Genomic DNA, 18,907 nt, shown 5'->3' with positions numbered 1-18,907 from the left:
AATAGGATTCAATAATGTTAAATAAACACCAGGCATTATTGTTTAAAGGAAAGGCAAATTGTGTAATTTTATTTTTATTTTTCAGATTAAATCTAATGAAGGCAGCTATGGTTTTGGTTTAGAAGACAAAAACAAATTACCAATTATTAAATTAGTGGAGAAAGGGTCAAATGCTGAGGTAACGTATACTAATATATAGTCTGACATTTGGTTTTGTTTTATGGTAATGTTTACAAATGCACACTTACAGCTGTATATTGATATACAATTTTGAAAAATTAAGATAATGTAGTGTTTTAATTTGTCTGTTTTTTCAAGAAAAAAAAAGTGTTGTTTTTAATTTTTATCATTTTTGTTTATAACCGAGCTATGACTTTGCTTTTACTATCATTTTATTCTTACTTATGATTTCCAATATATGAACTTAGAGATACAATACATAAATTATAAATATATTTATTTTCATGTGCTACATAGAGTACAGTGGCATCATTATTCATGAGTGGCAGAAGCACAGTTAGAAGAAAATGTAATGAATGAAAATAAAACGTGTGCTACTCTGCAGACATAGATTTGATTTATTTCCCATAAACGTGGTGTGTGTCAAGGCTTTTATATTTTTTATTTGTAATAATGTAAAATATAGAGTTTGAGATGCTGAATGAGGGCTTGTGTTAGAGGGCTTGTGTTTACATTAGCATTGCTTCAGATAGACCTCTGTGGTGTATATACAGAATTCACATTGACATGAACCGGACTTACTGTACTTATACAGAGAAGTGTGACAGTAAAATATGCTATCTGAGATTTTATTTTACAAAGGAGATTTTTAGAGCTGTTTTTAAAGGCCCTTACATCTCACTGTGGGATAGGGATTAGGCTAAAAGGAGACTAGGGCTGTCAAGTGATTAAAAACATTAATTGTGATTAATTGTGTGATACAGTGTGATACAATTAATCGCACTGTTAAACAATAAAAAAAACCTTTATTTAAACATGTTTGGATGTTTTCTACATTTTCAAATATATTGATTTCAATTACAACACAGAATACAAAGTGTACAGTGCTCATTTTATATTTCTTTTTTACTACAACCTAATACAAGTACTGTAGTGCAATCTCTTTATAATGAAAATTGAACTTACAAATGTAGAATTATGTACAAAAAAAACCTGCATTCAAAAATAAAACAATGTAAAACTTTAGAACCCAAGTCCCCTCAGTCCTACTTCAGTCAATTGCTCAGACAAACAAATTTGGTTACAATTTGCAAGAGATAATGCCGCCCATGTCTTGTTTACAATGTCACCTGAACGTGAGAACAGGCTTTCACATGGCACTGTTGTAGCCGGCATCGCAAGATAGTTACATCCCAGAAGCACTAAAATTCATATATCCGTTCATGCTTCAATCACCATTCCAGAGGACGTGTCCATGCTGACGATAGGGTCTGCTCGATAACGATCCAAAGCAGAGCGGGCCGATGCATGTTCATTTTCACGATCTGAGTTAGATGCCACCAGCAGAAGGTTGATTTTCTTTTTTGATCGTTCGGGTTCTGTAATTTCTGCATCAGTGTGTTGCCTTTTTTAGACATCTGAAAGCATTCTTCACACCTAGTTCCTTTCAGATTTTGGATGGCACTTCAGATTCTTAAATATTGGGTTGAGTGCTATATCTATCCTTAGAAATCTCACATTGGTACCTTCTTTGCATTTTGTCAAATCTGCTGTGAAAGTGTTCTTAAAATGAACACGTGCTGGGTCATCATGCGAGACTGCTATAACATCAAATACATGGCAGAATGTGGGTAAAATAGAACAGGAGACATACAGTTCTCCCCCAAGGAGTTCAGTCACAAATTTAATTAACACATTTTTTTTTAATGAGCATCATCAGCATGGAAGTATGTCTTCTGGAATGGCGGCCAAAGCATGAAGGGGTATATGAATGTTTAGCATATCTGGCACGTAAATACCTTGCAACACTGGCTACAAAAGTGCCATGTGAATGCCTGTTCTCACTTTCAGGTGACATTGTAAATAAGAAGCAGGCAGCAGTATCTCCCGTAAATGTAAACAAACTTGTTTGTCTTAGCAATTGGCTGAACAAGAAGTAGGACTGAGTGGACTTGTAGGCTCTAGAGTTTTACATTGTTTTATTTTTGAGTGCAGTTATGTAACCAAAAAAAATCTGTTTGGAAGTTACATTTTCACAATAAAGAGATTGCACTACAATACTTTTATGAGGTGAAGTGAAAAATGCTATTTCTTTTGTTTATCATTTTTACAGTGCAAATATTTATAATCAAAAATAATAATATAAAGAGAGAACTGTACACTTTGTATTCTGTGTTGTAATAGAAATCAATATATTTGAAAATGTAGAAAAACATCCAAAAATATTTAATTAATTTCAATTGGTATTCTATTGTTTAACAGTGTGATTAATCACAATTAATTTTTTAAATTGCAGTTAATTTTTTTGAGTTAATCGCATGAGTTAACTGGGATTAATCGACAGCCCTAAAGGAGACACAACAAATAAGTGGTATGATGCAGCCATAGAGTTATATCCAGCCTCAGTCCAGCTCTGTTATCTTTCTGTAATTCCATTTTGTTTTGTCAACTGTCTAGTACTGCCCTGTTCTCAAGTGGCAATAAGTTTTGGAGGATGCCTTGAGCAGCTCTGTACATCCTGCTAGGGCTGCCCAGAGGATTCAGGGGGCCTGGGGCAAAGCAATTTTGGGGGCTCCTTCCATAAAAAAAAGTTGCAATACTATAGAATACTATATTCTCGTGGGGGTCCCTGCAGAGCTCAGGGCCTGGGGCAAATTGCCCCACTTGCCCCTCTCCTCCTCCCCCGGGCGGCCCTGGAGGTAGTTTCTTCCCTAGTTGGCCAATAATTTAAAGGGTCTCTTTGACCTGACATGTTGTATACCTCACTCAAAGGTGTGAAACTCAAAACTTTTGAGTTTATGGTTTGTTTTTGTAACTGCAAGCCTCTATATTTGAAAGTAAGTTTCAGTTTCTTTAGAGAACAACAGGTAGGGAAATTTGTTAATGTGGCAATAATAAAAGTTGGCCCAATAAGAGCGGTCACATTATCTACATTATATTAATAATTAAGACTCTTGATTTGTACTGCAGCAGTGTCCAAAGGGCCCAGTCAAGATCAGGGCCCTTTATGCTAGGTGCTTTTGAAACTTGGAGTTTACAATCCACATTTTGCCAGGTATAGTTTAGGGCTGTTTTGTGCCTGCTGTGTGGAGGAAACTAAAAAGAATGTCTATATCACTGACTCCTAATGGGCTTGTCTATAGGCAGACAAAATCAATACAATGTTGGTTATAAAAACCAAACCTAACAAGAACAAAACAAAGCAAAATGCTCAAGTGTTGTTTTTTTTCCCCCCTCACTTAGATGGCAGGCCTGGAAGTTGGGAAGAAGATATTTGCCATTAATGGTGACCTCGTTTTTTTGAGACCCTTCAACGAAGTGGATTGCTTCCTGAAAGCATGCTTAAACAGCAGAAAGCCCCTCAGGGTACTTGTGAGCACAAAACCAAGGGAGTAAGTTGCGCTTCCTGTTTTGGGCATTTAAAAAATGATAACTGAAGTGAATTCTAGAAGGCAAATGTCTAAGTAGTAAACAGGAAAGACGGCATTGAGTTAATGTTATTGCATTATTGGGATAAGGTGTACTATTGCTGAGAGGTTCTTTAAATTACTTAAGTGGCCCATATACTGAGCAAGCAAAAGTATTGTTCTTGAATAATAAAATGATTGATACAATATCAACATGCCGGGCCCCACATCTAATCAATCTGCTTTCAATTGATCTGTATTACATTTATCTACCAACAACAGCAAAGGGAAAACATCAGTCACTTTTGATGCTGAAGTCTTTCATTTTAAATACACGTAGAAACCACAAGTATAAATGAAGAATATATAGGCAATTTTGACCCACTTAGCTGACATTCTGTTTTTAATAAACTTCCTCTGTCTAGGGACTATGTCCTGACCTCGCCTGGGTTAGATGATCTAATGGGTGTTTTGCATTTCTGTTCTGGTTCTACAAATAAAGTACATAGGATTAAAAAGTAACCCCCTCAAGATCTTTATTAACAGTTGGACTCGCAATACAATGTTTTTGACAATTCTTACGTGCCTGGCATCCCCTTTATGTGAAAAAAGGAAGGAGTGCCTGTTTACTGTGCAACTTCTTTAGTTCTTTTCCTCTGTGCCTAAGCCTTAAATACACGTGTTCAATAGAAACAGAGGAATAAAAGGTCTGATTTAATCCTTACTTACATCACATAGGTGCAGTAAATTTAATGGCGTTACTCCTGCTTTACGCTAGCCTAAGAGAGCGGTGAATCAGGCCCAAAATTACTCTAAGGACTAGATTGTGACTTGGACTACATGGCTGCACAGAATAGGGGGAATCATAATCACCCTGCCCCCGCCCCCTGCCCCTTACACACATGCACAGGCTAACTGTAGCATGCATCTGCACTGGAAGAAAAGAGAATTGTCCTCCCATCCACACCCCAGAGCAGGTGAGCAGGGAGGGGCATCTTGGCACTGGGATGTCCCAGCTAATAAAAACCCACACAAAGTAAGGGGGAAAGCAAGGGAAGAATTGTGCCCTAGAGGAGTGACTCTCTGGATGTACTCTTGGGATAATGCATTTTACATATTACGTTTTGTTTGGGGCTGTATCTGAAGGCACAATGTACCTCTACATCTTTGTAATAATGTATATATGTATTTATGGGTTTGTGCTAACCTTTGGTTTCTTCCCTTTTGTTTCTTGTTTTAAAAAATGTATTTATTGCTTCCCTTTTCTGGCACAGTCTGCAAGGTAAAGGCCTCTCTATTAAGAACCAAATTTAAAGTGCAATATACTATATACAGCAAATATAATAAACAGCTTTTTCATTAAGTTTTCATCAGGCTTTCTGTCCAATATTTAAGTGTTCATGTCTGAAAGCAGTTTCAGAGAACTTTATCCAGTGACTAGTGAGGGGAGACTATAGGATTGATTACTGTTTGTCTTAGCATGTGTTATGAATGTTCTCAAGAATGAGTTGTGGGATGGTTAATTGCAAAATTTACCAATCTCTGCTAAAATAGTACTGCTATGGAGAGGCTTGATCCTGAATTCCTTATTCAGGAAAAACTCCAGTTGAAATCAGTGGAACTACTTGTGAACAGAAGCTTCTGGACTGAGTCCTATATTGGTAAAATTAGAAAAACTTAACATTTGCCGGCTAGTTGGTGCACTTTGGCCTTCACCTGTGTAGACCTCAGTTCAAATCTTGATAGAAGTCCTAAGTGAAAATGAATATGTCTCAGCTTTTGTCCACAACACAAAGCCAACTTAAACTAATGAGTTCTACAAGACTTGGGTCTTACATAGTTTCCCCCAGAGTGTGTGTATGAAGTAGGCGGAGATGCTTATATAATGCATTTTGTGTGGAAATTTTACAAAGTGAGACCATTGAGTTTTCCCCAGCTTTAGTTAATATCCAACAGTCTTTAAAAATCTATTTGTAAAATACATCAGTTTTTAGAGAGACGCCTGGGATGCAAAAGGTTTTGGATTCAGGATCTGCCTATAATTGTCTCCAAGTGCCAACCATATTTTCAGCTTCCTCTGCTATAAACAAGAAGCAAAGTAATGGAGCTGATTTATACTCCACGCTATATTTGAAGGAAGATTTTTTTTTTTACCATATTGTGTGAATGTATTTTAAAATTACATTGATCTCTTTCCAAGTCTCAAAATTATTATTATTGTTTATTACCATAGTGCCTAAGGGTACATCTACACAGCCTACAGCAGCAAACCTCCCAGCCCCGGTCGACAGATTTGGTCTTGTGGAGCTCTCACTAGTTGGGCTGGAGTTTGGGCTCTGAAGCCTAAGGGAGAGTATATTTTTTTCCACTGGAATTTGCTGATTCATCAAAATTGAAATGTTCTCTGGAAACAGTTCTATTCTGACAAAGTTCCAACAGAACCCTGCCAGGTTTCCTAGCTCCTCAGTAGCCTGTCTAATGGACTGATGGGGAGCTGAGAACTTGGGAGCTCTGGATTCCAGGTTCTCAGCTCCTCAGCAGCCTGGGCTCCCAAAGCATCTAGAGTCCACAGCTCCTTAGGAGCCCAGCAGTCGCACTATTCAGGAGTTGAGGATCTCAGGGCTACCCAGGTCTGTGGCTCTGGGGCAGTCCACCAGGTGGTCTACCTGTGAGCTGGGCAGTCCAGGGCTTCCAGAGTCTGTAGCTCTGCCCAGAATTTTGAAATTATTGGTTTTGGTTCCAAATTGGAACAAAACCAATTTGAAATATTGAAATTTTCCATTAAATGGAATTACCTCTTATAACAGTTCCACTATTTAGTCTTACAGTCTCATCATGCTATTATCTCTGGGCCAAGTTTTGATGTCCTTACTGAATAAGAGCATCATGATCAGTCCTCTATCTTTTTTTGCTCCTACTTGTATTTCTCTGTAGCTTTCTCTGTTATTCATAATGAATGAAATTCAGAATGAAATTTTCATTCAAATTTGGCCTTTTCTTAAAACTGGAATTTTGGGGGAAAACTTTTCAATTTTTCAAATATTGTCTATAAGAACGTCAGATGAAAAAGTTTAACCTGTAGTCCTTACTGACACATTTTTCATTTTTTGATAGCATCATGAGGTAAATATAGCAAGAATGTAAAACAGCAATGTCTGAAAACCAGGCCCCTTCAAAGTGTTTCATATGGGGTCAAAAATAGATGAACCCCAAATCAAGATACACTTTTGTCATGCATCCGACGAAGTGGGTATTCACCCATGAAAGCTCATGCTCCAGTACGTCTGTTAGTCTATAAGGTGCCACAGGACTCTTTGCTACTTTTGAAAATGTAGGCCTTTATCTCTATCTTACTGAGTTCTCTTTGTAAAATGGAATAATATTCTCCTGCTTTCATGGGTATTGTGATGGTAAAATCATTCTATATGTGAAATGTAGGTGATGAGCACTATAAGACAGAATATAAATGAATAAATAGCTTTGGCCAAACCATCTCTCTTTTTCCTTTAGCTCTTTTTATTTTTAAAAATTATGAGAAATAGCAGGGAGGAGTTTAAGCAGATTTTTACTACCTGTTACTTTTCCCACTGTGACCTATCTTTACTTTAAAGAACAAAATGTCAACATCTGATATTTGATCTTGAGTCTCTGTTGGTATTAGGACTGTGAAGATCCCTGACTCTGCAGATGGACTTGGATTCCAAATCCGGGGCTTTGGTCCATCGGTTGTCCATGCTGTTGGAAGAGGTAAGAAACAGGAGCAGAATGGGATCATGGTAATCATCTGCCTAACTTCTTATTAGGCCTGGTCGAGGTCGATCACACTTACAATTATAATTTCAGTTTACATATTCTTTCCTGTTGAGACAAACACCATTAACTCAAACTTCCTAATAAGCTTTTTAATTGTTTTACCCTTGAAAAATCTGCAGAATGTTATTTTGTTACAAGCATAACAAATGGTAAATAGGTAGTCATTCAAAATACTGTCTTATGAATACGCTAATTTGGCTAAAATTTAGACAGTCTTTTGTTGGTTTTTACAAATATTTAAATTACCGTAGTTCTTTCAGTAACACTTACATAGGTTTTAAGGTCAAATATCCTTTACAGATTAGGAATAATTATTAAATGCAAAAGTAAGTGATCCAGTAAATGGCATTTGGAAGCAACGTTCTGAAGGCTACTTAGTTATTAAATTACACATTTATGGTCTGACTCATCTGAAAACCCTTTTGAGAACATATGTGCAGTCTGGACAAATCCTTTCATACAGCTCTGGGCTCCAGTGACTTAGACCATTTTACTAACTACAGATGTTTGCTCTTTATAGTGTTTTATGTCCTTTCTGTGACATGATTGCCAAACATTTGCCAACTCTTTAACCCAATGTACTCTGGATTGCTGTTCTGACACTGATGAGGAGCCCCTATCGCTGACTACAGTAAACAATCTGTTGTGTATTGTGAAATGCAGAGCTCATTGAAACCATATTTTTAGCCTATGCTGTGGCAATTTATCCCCCTGTAACCGAGAAGCCTTAAACCAAGCAGTATGATTACGTTTGGCAAAGCAACCAGTTGAAAGAACCAGTCAATTTTGACCTGAGCTGTGGTGCCAGAAACCTGAGCTGTGGTGCCAGAACCAGTCAATTTTGACCTGAGCTGTGGTGTATTAGAGCATAGGGTCTAATACACACCAGTCTGTTAATTACTTCCACACCTGGGTCTCAGTTCAGCTGTCCATCTTTGTTCATCAAAGCATTTAAGCAAATATTTTAGTCCCATTGATCTTGATGGCACATAAGCACATGCTTAAGTGAATTGCTGAACATGGATGCACTTAAGCATATGCTTAAATGCTTTCCTGAAGGAACTGGGACCATGGTTTTTCTGGAGTCTGAATAACATTTCTGCAGTCTTGAAGGATATTATTTAATGGGATTTGTTTAAGCTTTGTCTCTAAATCCAGATATTTGTTGGAACCAGATTAGCTGATTTTGGTGTGATTTCAAGACACTTTACTCTAGTAACTTAATTTAAAGTGCAGCTATAGTCTGTAAAAAGTGATTGTTAAAAATCATAGTATGGGATTCCAATTTTATTTTTTCAATGCATTCCTTATCAAATTCAGACAGTTTACAAGTCAGTATATGATTTTTCTATTTGCCAGCCCCTCAACTGTGCAGGAGGGCCCCAAATATTTTGTATCAGCCTGGGGGCAACATGTTTATTCTTCATTGGCATCTTTTGTTGACAATCTCAACAGAGGATAAAAGAATGGAATATGCCTGGAGACCAAACTAACTTCAAACTCCAAGAGCCAGTCCTTCCAGAATAGATTTGAGGCATGCTGGCAAGATATTTTACACTGACACTACCTTTGCTGTACACAGGACTTTTTCAAGGTTATCATTCTATTATAGAAACAAATCACTGAATGTATATTTTATTTTATTCAGAGAATATTCTTCATTTTTATTCACAATGATTAAAGTTAATAAAATTTCCTATTCCAATAACTATTGACTCTTTTTTTTTTTAAAGCTGGAAGCTAGGCATTTTCCATTACAGATTAAATGGTAAAGAGATTAAAATAGAATTGAATACACAGAAATGCCCTTGGATTTGGGTTTTTCACATACTGTTTGACAAGAAACTCCTGGTCTGCTTTAATACTTGCTTTGAATTATAGGGAGAGTTGTCAGAAAGCTTCTGATTTTTATTTATCAATAGAGACATTTGCTATAATCAAAGAGCAAAGGCTTAGGACTCTGAATAGTTATAGTTATTTTCAAATTACATATTTTTTTTACCGTTTTACTACAAAAGTCAAATCTTTCCCAGCATTTTCAGCTAGGTGCCGGGGGATATTTAGCAACAAACCGACCATGGGTGTTAGTTGGTAGTGTCTAGCAATTTTTCAGAATTTGTTTCACAATAGAATTTGACTATGAAAGGAAGACTATTAGGTGGGTTTTTTTAAAAAAATTTTTTACAGTAATTTAGTAATCACTCACTAGAAGCTTAAAATTAAAATCCGTTTCCTTACTGAAATAACATTTCCTTAATTTCACATGCACACTGGTTTGTTATTGTTGGGTTATACATCAGTACTGGGCTGTTGGCAATATGTTATTTTTAGTGAAATAATGCATTACATCATATTATTTTTATAAGCTATAAAGTATTACATGAACTCTGCAATCAGACACAACAAAACCAACAGAGGATATCTTGTTCTGCACTATTTTATCAGATGAAATTTATTCTAAGATAATAACAATTAAATTGATATAGCTGAGGTTTGTAGTAGCTCGCTTTGAATAGTTTTTCAGTAAATTGTTCTACAGGATTATGATATGGTCCCCACAAGGGGGATCCCTAGCATGGACCCCATAATCTTTGCAGAGTCTCACTGACTTCAGAACTCCATTGTACTAGCAACAAGCAAGACTCAATAATAGCAGATACTTATGCAGATTGAGGCACTTGGACTGTATGTTTAAAAGGGGATCTTTTAGCATGGAATTTGGCAACTTTCACAATTGTTTTTAAAGGAACTGTGGCAGCTGTAGCAGGTCTCCACCCTGGACAGTGCATAATTAAAGTGAATGGAATTAATGTCAGCAAAGAGACTCATGCAAGTGTTATCGCCCACGTCACAGCCTGCAGGAAATACAGGCGTCCAATGCAGGTAGACAAGTTTACTGCTTATGCCCTCATTGCTCTATCCATTGTTTATTTTTGTTCTTTACATCCAGTTGTGGGGGAATAAAGGGGAGGTGGCTAATTAAAATGTAAAAACTGATGATTACTTCATATTTATTGCTGATACTCAAGGTCTCTTTAAGTTCTGCTTCAAAAAACTAAGCTTTTAACCAAATAGTTTTCTCGTGTTATCTTTTTAAAGGATTATTTCCAGCAGCATTATAACTCTGTGCAGAAAACACCGTGAAATATATTCTCATCTGGATGGAGTGGAGTTTATACAGCTAGCTATGTGCTCATGAGAACATAACACAAACAGTTGATCTTTTTCCTGACTTTTATTAACACTTAGCACGTACAGAGCAGAGTGAATATATCCTGTCTGTAAAGGTCTCTCTACACTTCTTTTACAGTGCAGTGTTAGAAAATAAATATTATTTCAAGGATTCTGAGTTTCCTTTTTTAATATGAGCAAATAAATTATTCTTGCTTTTAGTTTAGAAAGAAAATTGAATGTCCACAGTAATTGTCATGATAAAACAAAACAGCTGGATTCAGTAATGTAATCTTTCCACATTCTTGGAAATTCTTCATAAACCGTGAACCAGTTAATTAACTTCACAATGTCCTTCAGTGAGTGTTGAAATCCAATTAAAACTAAATCTGAAATCCTCCTTTCAGACCTACTGAACAGATATGAGATAAGCAGCAGAAATAGGGGGTTGTTTCAACTGCATCATGCAAATACTGCTTCATGAAAATGTTCCTTTGGATTTCTTTGTGCTCCAGTACAGAATTGAGGCAGTTATGTCTGAATTCTGGTCAAAGGGGTATTTTTACTCCCAGATACAGTAGCATGGATTCTTTTGCTCTAAACTGGCTAAATTAAAGGGATAAAAAGTACTTTATACCTGAGGTGGACTGACTGTTTCACAGATGTGGATTTGCTGTGGAGATGGGTGGGCATCCAGAAAAGGGGAACTTAAAAATTAACTGCTAGCATACCTATCATTAGGTAAACGATTACTGCAACTGGATGTGAATTCCATTAAAAGGTTGCCTACCCCTGTTCTGTATCATTGCTCCCTTCACCTACAATGAGGATATCATCTGCAATTATTTTCACCCCACGGAACCTTTCCAGTGCTTGGGTGAGTCTTCTCTGGAACATCTCGAGCTGGCACAGCCATCTGCAGGGACAAAATGATGTTGCAAAGGTTGTCAGTATACTGGACTCTTATCCAGCCTTCTATGTCAAAACTCATCCATCACATTAGAGACTACAAAGATTCTGGCTTTGGAAAGTTCTACCAAGAGGTCATCAATTGTGGGAAGTGGATAAAGGGACAATGCCTTGTTCAGTGGCTTTAGGTCTATGCAGATATGTAATTTCACTGATGGCTTCTTTATCATTGCCATGCTTTTTACCCAGCCTGTACTGGCCTCTACTGGTGCTATGATATGCCCGCGCTGCAGACTTTCATGTTCCTTGAGTACTGGATTACATAGTGCCACTGGAATTTTCCTTAATGGTAAACTCAAAGGTTCCACTGCTGGGTCCATTTCCCGTTGAAGCTTTCCTTTGAGGCACCCATTGCCTTTAAAAACATCCCTATATACTTTTAAAATGGTCTCCATTGTCCACAGGATTTCCCTTTATGCTTCTTGTACTCTAGCTATAAAATTCTGATGCTGCACCTGATCCGACCTGTGGCTTGTATGGCTGTATTCCCCAAGAGGGGTCGATGGTGTTTATCATCATCCACCACCACAAACTTCTGCGGGTATCATCTGTTATTTTTTGGATTAGTGATTATGAGGTCACATTTTCCTATGGACAGCATTAATCTCACATTGTATGTTATTAGATTGTGTCTGCTCTCTGTGAAAGGTATGTTTGATCATATTGCAGGAGGCCTCGCTATCCAGCTGAAATTGCATAGGGTGTTTCCCAATTAACACTCTTGCATTCATGGAGGTTGGCATTGTCCCTTGTTGCTATCTTGTCCCAACAGCCTGAACATAATATGCGCTCAGACTCAAGGGGAGAATAATGATGTTATCAACAGTGTCTGATGTGCCATCACCCTCTTGTACATATCTTATTGAATGTTTCTGGGACCGTCCTCTGCTCTTGTACACATTAGTAAAATGATTCAACTTGCCACATTCCTTGCAATGTTGTCCTAGTGCGTGGCACTTCTCATTGACCCGCTCATGTTGTCTTCCACAATTAGTGCCCCTCACTGTGTGTATGGAACCCTGGCTACTTGCTCTCCTGTGTTCTTGACTGCATGTACTTGTGGAGTTGTTGTGCCTCCTAGGGCTCTCATCCTTTCACTTGAGGCTTCTGCTCCCCATCTGTCTAATGTGAGATCGCCTTTCCAGAGCAGCCACTCTTTCAGGAGGTGATCCCAAGTGCCACAGACTGTCCTTTCCCAAATCGGGAAGTCTGTCAAGTCTTCAAAATTGCACATAGTAGCCACTGTGTATAAGGCAGAAATATAGGGATCTAGCCATTTAGGGTGACCAACTAGCAAGTGTGAAAAATCAGGACAGGAGATGGGGGGGGGGGGGGTAATAGGCACCTATATAAGACAAAGCCCCCAAAATTGGGACTGTCCCTATAAAATAGTGGCATCTGGTCACCCTATAGCCATTCCCCTTTGGCTTGGTCTCTAGTGAAAAATCTGTGTTGTGTCACAGTTTTGTTTTGCGTTAGGGAGGAATAGTTTCCCAGGGCTCCTAGGGCTGCTGTGAGGCTTGAGGCAGTGGTGTGCTTCTGAGGGGTGCAGATCTCTCTGCCTTGTTCCCTAATAAGGTAAAATAACAGTTTTGCTTTCCTGCTTTGTCATCCTCTTGCATGGCCAGGTCTGTGTCCAGCTTAAACTCCTCCTTCCACTGGGTCCATCTCTGGTCTAGAATTGGATATGCAAAATCCAGGGCTCTTGGGGGCATCAAACTGAGTTCCATGGCTCATGCTGCCACCTGCTGCACTGCAGAGAACTCACAGCTCAAATGCTGTCACCCTGTTTCATTCACAAAAAGTGAATCAGAACACAGGTTAAGTTGCACAAGTGGAACTTTAGTAAACCCTCTGGACTGCTTTGTCCATGTGGCTGAGTGGCTTCCTGCCTAACTCCACCCATTCCCTGTCTTCCCGGTGTCCCCTCAATAACAGCCCCTCCAAGGTATATGGCCTTCTGACTGCAGTTCCACTGATCATGATACAGCACCTATTTAGTTTCTTTGTTGGTGACACTAAACTGACTTGACAGAAGATCCTGTAGCGTTTGTGCATGAGCTTTAGCTTACATGCATTATATAGCGCTCTTGGAAAACCCTGTTAAGAATAGTATATTGTGGAATAGTCTTTTATGTTAACTTTTGTGATCCTGCACTTTCAGCATAAATAAATAGAAATAAATTTCAGATAATGTTACTCCTTGTGATAGGCTGTCTGATGTCAGGTTAGGAATAATAAGGAACCTGTTCTGTGTCAGCCAGAATAAGGCACCCTATGAACCAAGAACGAGTACTTAAATGTTAACTTAGATATGGGTATAGGTACTGGCTGAGTGCTTCCCACGTGTCTGAGCAGAGGAGACTTGTAAAGTACTCTGTAGTCAAATCAGCAACATCTGGATCAACCTAGGAAGTAGAATGGATTCAAAATGATTTCCTCTGGCCTGCTTGTGCACAACAAACTGCAAGCAATCGAGTCAGCTCCTTGAGAAGATTTTGTCCAAAAGTTAAAATACAAAATGTTAAATGCTGACATTTCCCCCTTTCCCCTCCCTCTTCCTGTCCTTTTCCTCTAGTCTTCTCCTCCTCTATCTTTTTTTTTATCCCCACCCTAACATGCTATGTCTGTGTAATATTGTCTGATTTTGTACAGTTTGGCCTTGCAGCTTTGACAAGTTGTAAAGTTGTGTAATTGAATAATTTTATTGGCTATCCTGTGAAATGTGCAGTATTTGGTAACATAAACTGCTGTATGTTTACCTTTTTGTATTTTTTTATTGTTTCTTTATGAAAATCAATAAAAAAATTACAAACTTAAGCATCCTTAATGAGATATAAATAGTTCAGAGTAAAAGGTTAAAAGGATTCAAATGTGGGTTTATCTAGAGAGAAACTGTTTCTTAATCCTTCAGGATATTATACTAACCATTACTTTGCAGATGATTGTAAAGGTAATGAATGTGTATTTTACCTTAACCAAGCACAACCTGCTTTTAACAGTTTGTATAGAAGACATACTGAAGTTTAACTATTGGCATCCTTGCTTAACTTTCATTTCATCCCACTCTTTCCTCTTTACAGGCTGTGATTTCAGTTCAGTCACAAAATGCAGGATTATTTTTGTCATTTATTCTGCTATAGTAATTGGAGGGTGAGAGATTGATAGGTACATTGCATGTCAACTATGGGCATGAGAAGGGTGTTTTGCCTACTCCATATTTGATTAGCATAATACATTATTAAATACATTGAAATATTAATTAGAGCCCAAAGTATCTGATTATGCACCCCCCACTGCTGGATACAAGTAAGATCAAGTTTTGTGCAACACGCCTGAGGAAAAAAAATCTGATCTGCATGGAATAGAGGCAATTCTATGCTGAGTATAGGCATAAGGATTCTTACAGACACGGCCAGTGGAGTTCTCCAGGTGCACATAATGTAAAGTGGAAGTGGTTTAGAGGCAAAGCAAATGTGTTATGCCCCCATGGCTGGTGTTCAACAATCAATGCAAGCTCCAGTAGGTGTGCAGCAGGTTTAGTGAGATAGAAGTTGGTTCTGTTGTTTTTATAGCTTCCTGTCATAATAAGGTTTTCAGTGTATTAAAACAACTTGTTTTAGGTATGCATTAAGGGCATTTTTATTGACACACAAAACAAAGTGTAGCCATACTGCATACACTATGTAAAACAAATGAACTGATGAAATCTCTGTTATTGGTACAGTATGTTTCTCTACAGCTGGTTTTAGATAAAATCAATCTCACTCCTCTGTCATTTCCAATATTATTGGGTTTTTTTCAAAATGAAGTGCAGATAGTAACTGATAAACATCCTGTTGAGGTAGGGAATTGAAATAACTATTTCCTGTTTGAAAGCAGTGAAATGAGACAGCTTTGATTATACATGCAATTTTTTTTCTTTTATAGCAAGATTCTATACAGTGGGTATATAACAGTATAGAGAGTGCACAGGAAGACCTTCAGAAAGCGAACTCCAAACCCCCTGGAGATGAGGGAGGAGATGCCTTTGACTGCAAAGTGGAAGGTGTGATCTTTATTTTTTGCATGTCATCCTTTAGAATTTCTTTCTGTTAGCAAGGAACATAGAAATTTCTTCTTCCTACTAGAGAAACTGAAAGCAGACTACAGGTTTAAATTTACATAAGGATTTATATGCAATTGCATATCTGACACAGAGGAGAGTTAAAAATACCATCACCCTATAATACTGTGTGAATTAGCTGAACAGTTCCTTGGATCCACGAGAAATTTTGTAGTATGGCACTTTCATTAAAATCTCACAAATAATAAAATAATTTAAGGGGAATTAAAATTAATTCAAAGCTCTATTGGATCACAAATAATGAGTCATGTCCTTCGGGATACTTTTCAGGCAAAAGTTATGAGTCTACAAGGATGATTGAGAAAATGGTTAATAGCTGACTTTCAATTAATTTTTCTGGGCAAATGCTGCCCTCAGAGTTGTATGTTTGTCTCTGGAGCAAGCATTCAGTGTGGGAGGGATAGCTCTGTGGTTTGAGCATTGGCCTGCTAAAACCCAAGCTTGTGAGTTCAACCCTTGAGGGAGCTAGTTAAAGATCTGGGGGAAAAAAGTCTGTCTGGGGATTGGTCCTGCTTTGAGCAGGGGTTTGGACTAGATGACTCTCCAACCCTGATATTCTACAATTTTAAACAAGGATTTTCCAACTTTCCATTCCTATTTGTTGCAACATCTCAAGCTTGTAAGAAAAGCAGAATGTCTCCCTTTACAACCAATGGGTTGTGTCATAGGACTATTCCAGCAGGCTTTCTCACACTTCATCTAACCCAAACTTTAGTCAGCCCCAGACCTGAGTTTTTCTGAGTTTGAGTCACCTAGTCACCTTGGGATTTCTTGATATTCATTTCAATAGAAATTTTCAAAAGATCGCTACTTCCATATGGTCTGCAGTGATTGTTCTTTTATTTTGATTTAGATCTGAAGCAGCCAAAACAAAACTAACTATTAATTTTCTTTGCTGTAGAAGTAATTGACAAGTTTAACACAATGGCAATAATTGATGGGAGGAAGGATCATGTGAGTCTCACTGTTGATAATGTTCATCTGGAATATGGAGTGGTTTATGAGTATGACAGTACGGCTGGAATAAAATGCCATGTGGTGGAGAAAATGATTGAACCAAAGGGCTTTTTCAGCTTGACTGCAAAGGTATGAGGCCTATGTAGAAAAATACATTTTTATGTGTATTAATTTTGTATTATACTTAATTCCACTGAAATCACATCTATCCGTTATTGATTGAGAGGGACATCTGGTTTTATTTCATATCTAATATTTTCAGGTCACCTTTGTCCCGCTGACATTTTGAATCATGACTGTGTACTCAGTAAGCAAAATAAGTTATGTTGTGGTCATAAATTGAACGTCTAAACTCAACAAATGCCAAAGAATTCCATTTTTTGCTATCAAAAAAACTTCAAAGAAGTTCAGAGACTTATTGTAATTGAACCTCAAAACTTTTTGAAGGGTCAGGATATGAAGTGTCACATAAAAAATATTCAAGACCCCATTTTCAAATGGTCTGTAACCTGATCTCCAAAACTGCAGGTACAACTTTCTGAACTTACGTTTCTCTGCATACACAAAAGTAGCAAGGTGCCTTGCTGGTGTTTTTTTTTTTTTGCATATTATCTCCCTCCAAATAGACACAGGAAAATGCATCTGCAAAAACATAGATTAGGAAAATGTTGCACAAAAATTTTGAGGCTACTTTGGAAATTTTCATCTGAATACTTCCAAAGCTGCAAAAGTGTGACTTCTTATTAATAACATGGGAAAGATGTCTTAATTAGAGCTGTTGCATTTTACATCTATTAATTATCAATTCGTGTAGGAATACAGCTTTTTATTAATTCCTGTTTCATCACTTATACAGTTACAGGCAAGGATAAATAAAAATTAAAGCCAAAACTTTGTACAGTGAATTCAATTTCTGCAGATTATTTTTTCATTGATTAAATCATTGAACCACAGGGATGTTATTACTTGCTCTAATAATACAGTATGTAGAAGTGTTTGTAATTTAAATATTTTTTACTAATCTTATATTTTTAGGATTAATTTTTCCACTGCCATACTCTGAAAGCGCGAGTGTGGTCGGAGCGCCAGCGCTGGGAGAGCGCTGTCCGTACTCCACCTCCCTATGGGGATTAACGTACAGCGCTGGGAGCCGTGCTCCCAGCGCTGTGGCTCTGATCACACTGGCGCTTTGCAGTGCCGCAACTTGCAGCACTGGAGGGGTTTTTTTTCCACACCCTGCTGCAGCGCTGCAAATCTGCAAGTGTAGCCATGGCCTGAGTATTTGTAAGAAAACTAGAGCTTCCAGAACACTGATTTTTGGGATGTAGAGTACAGACACTGCCTGTCCAGCTAGCACAGGTCTAAATAGCAGTGTAGACAGTAAGGCACAGCTTAGGCGAGTAGAGTGCCCTGCACACCTGAACCCTAGGGTATATACCCTATGGGACTCTGTATATGCTCAAGCAGTGCCTCCCACATCTGAGCTGCTATTTTTAGTAGTGTATTGTCCTGCTGCCTCCCCGTGGTGGAGCCTTTCCCTATTGCCTCCCTGCTGTTGGAGCGTTTCACTGCCACTTGTAGCTTCATGCCACAGTGACAAATGTGGATGCAGTCTGCCTTTTACTGTGGCACATAGTTATATGTATAGTGCCTGTATTCTACATGCTGCCATAAGTGTAGACATAGTCGAAGTCAGTACTGACCACTGTCTCATTATGATATCAGGAATCACTGTGCTACTGCAAAAACTGGGCTTAATTCTTAACTGGACTGTGTCTTGTGTAATTGTTGACACTAGTGCAAAATGGGTGTACAACACTACAAACTCAGAATGGTAGCATTTTACATCCGCTTTACACTGATGTGAATGACTACACCAAGTGTAGGTTAGTGGAGAATCAGATCCCCCACTGTCTTTCATGTGGGATGTTAAACAGAGATTATGGTAGTTAAAAATGTCATGGCACTTGATTCAATTCCAACTTGAAATTTCAGAAGGTGGTTTCACAATCTACTAACCTAAATTCCTCTGCACTTGCAGTTCAATATAATACTTTTCTTCATTTTCTTCCTGGTGTTGCTTTGCAGTATTAAATAGTTGTATATTCCTTGTCAAAGGCAGCTATGTTTCAGTAGGATGGGGAAGGGGTCCTTCTGCATTGCTTTCCTACACTGTGGAGGGATGAGGCTTAATTAGTGAAAGTTTGTAAAGCAGGTCAAGGTTCTCAAACGAAAGATACTATAGTAGTGCAGAGTTTTACCATTATTAAATATATAATGAAAA

At 38.0% G+C, this 18,907-nt stretch overlaps 1 protein-coding gene across 4 annotated transcripts in view; it reads left to right on the top strand.

Annotated features, from left to right (window-relative positions):
* PREX2 (phosphatidylinositol-3,4,5-trisphosphate dependent Rac exchange factor 2) overlaps positions 1–18,907 on the top strand; it is a 290,676-nt gene that overhangs the window by 151,360 nt on the left and 120,409 nt on the right. For all 4 annotated transcript variants that reach the window (XM_045007662.1, XM_045007663.1, XM_045007664.1 and 1 more), the window contains exons 17-22: positions 86–178; positions 3,424–3,572; positions 7,249–7,334; positions 10,147–10,283; positions 15,471–15,588; positions 16,568–16,752. In XM_045007662.1, coding sequence (XP_044863597.1) covers positions 86–178; positions 3,424–3,572; positions 7,249–7,334; positions 10,147–10,283; positions 15,471–15,588; positions 16,568–16,752 — 768 coding nt within the window. The remainder of the gene's footprint in view (positions 1–85; positions 179–3,423; positions 3,573–7,248; positions 7,335–10,146; positions 10,284–15,470; positions 15,589–16,567; positions 16,753–18,907) is intronic.

The sequence above is a fragment of the Mauremys mutica genome, chromosome 2, assembly GCF_020497125.1.
Source record: "Mauremys mutica isolate MM-2020 ecotype Southern chromosome 2, ASM2049712v1, whole genome shotgun sequence".
Lineage (NCBI taxonomy): Eukaryota > Metazoa > Chordata > Testudines > Geoemydidae > Mauremys > Mauremys mutica.
Note: the sequence above shows the minus strand (reverse complement) of the source record. Positions and strands in the feature narration are given on the sequence as shown.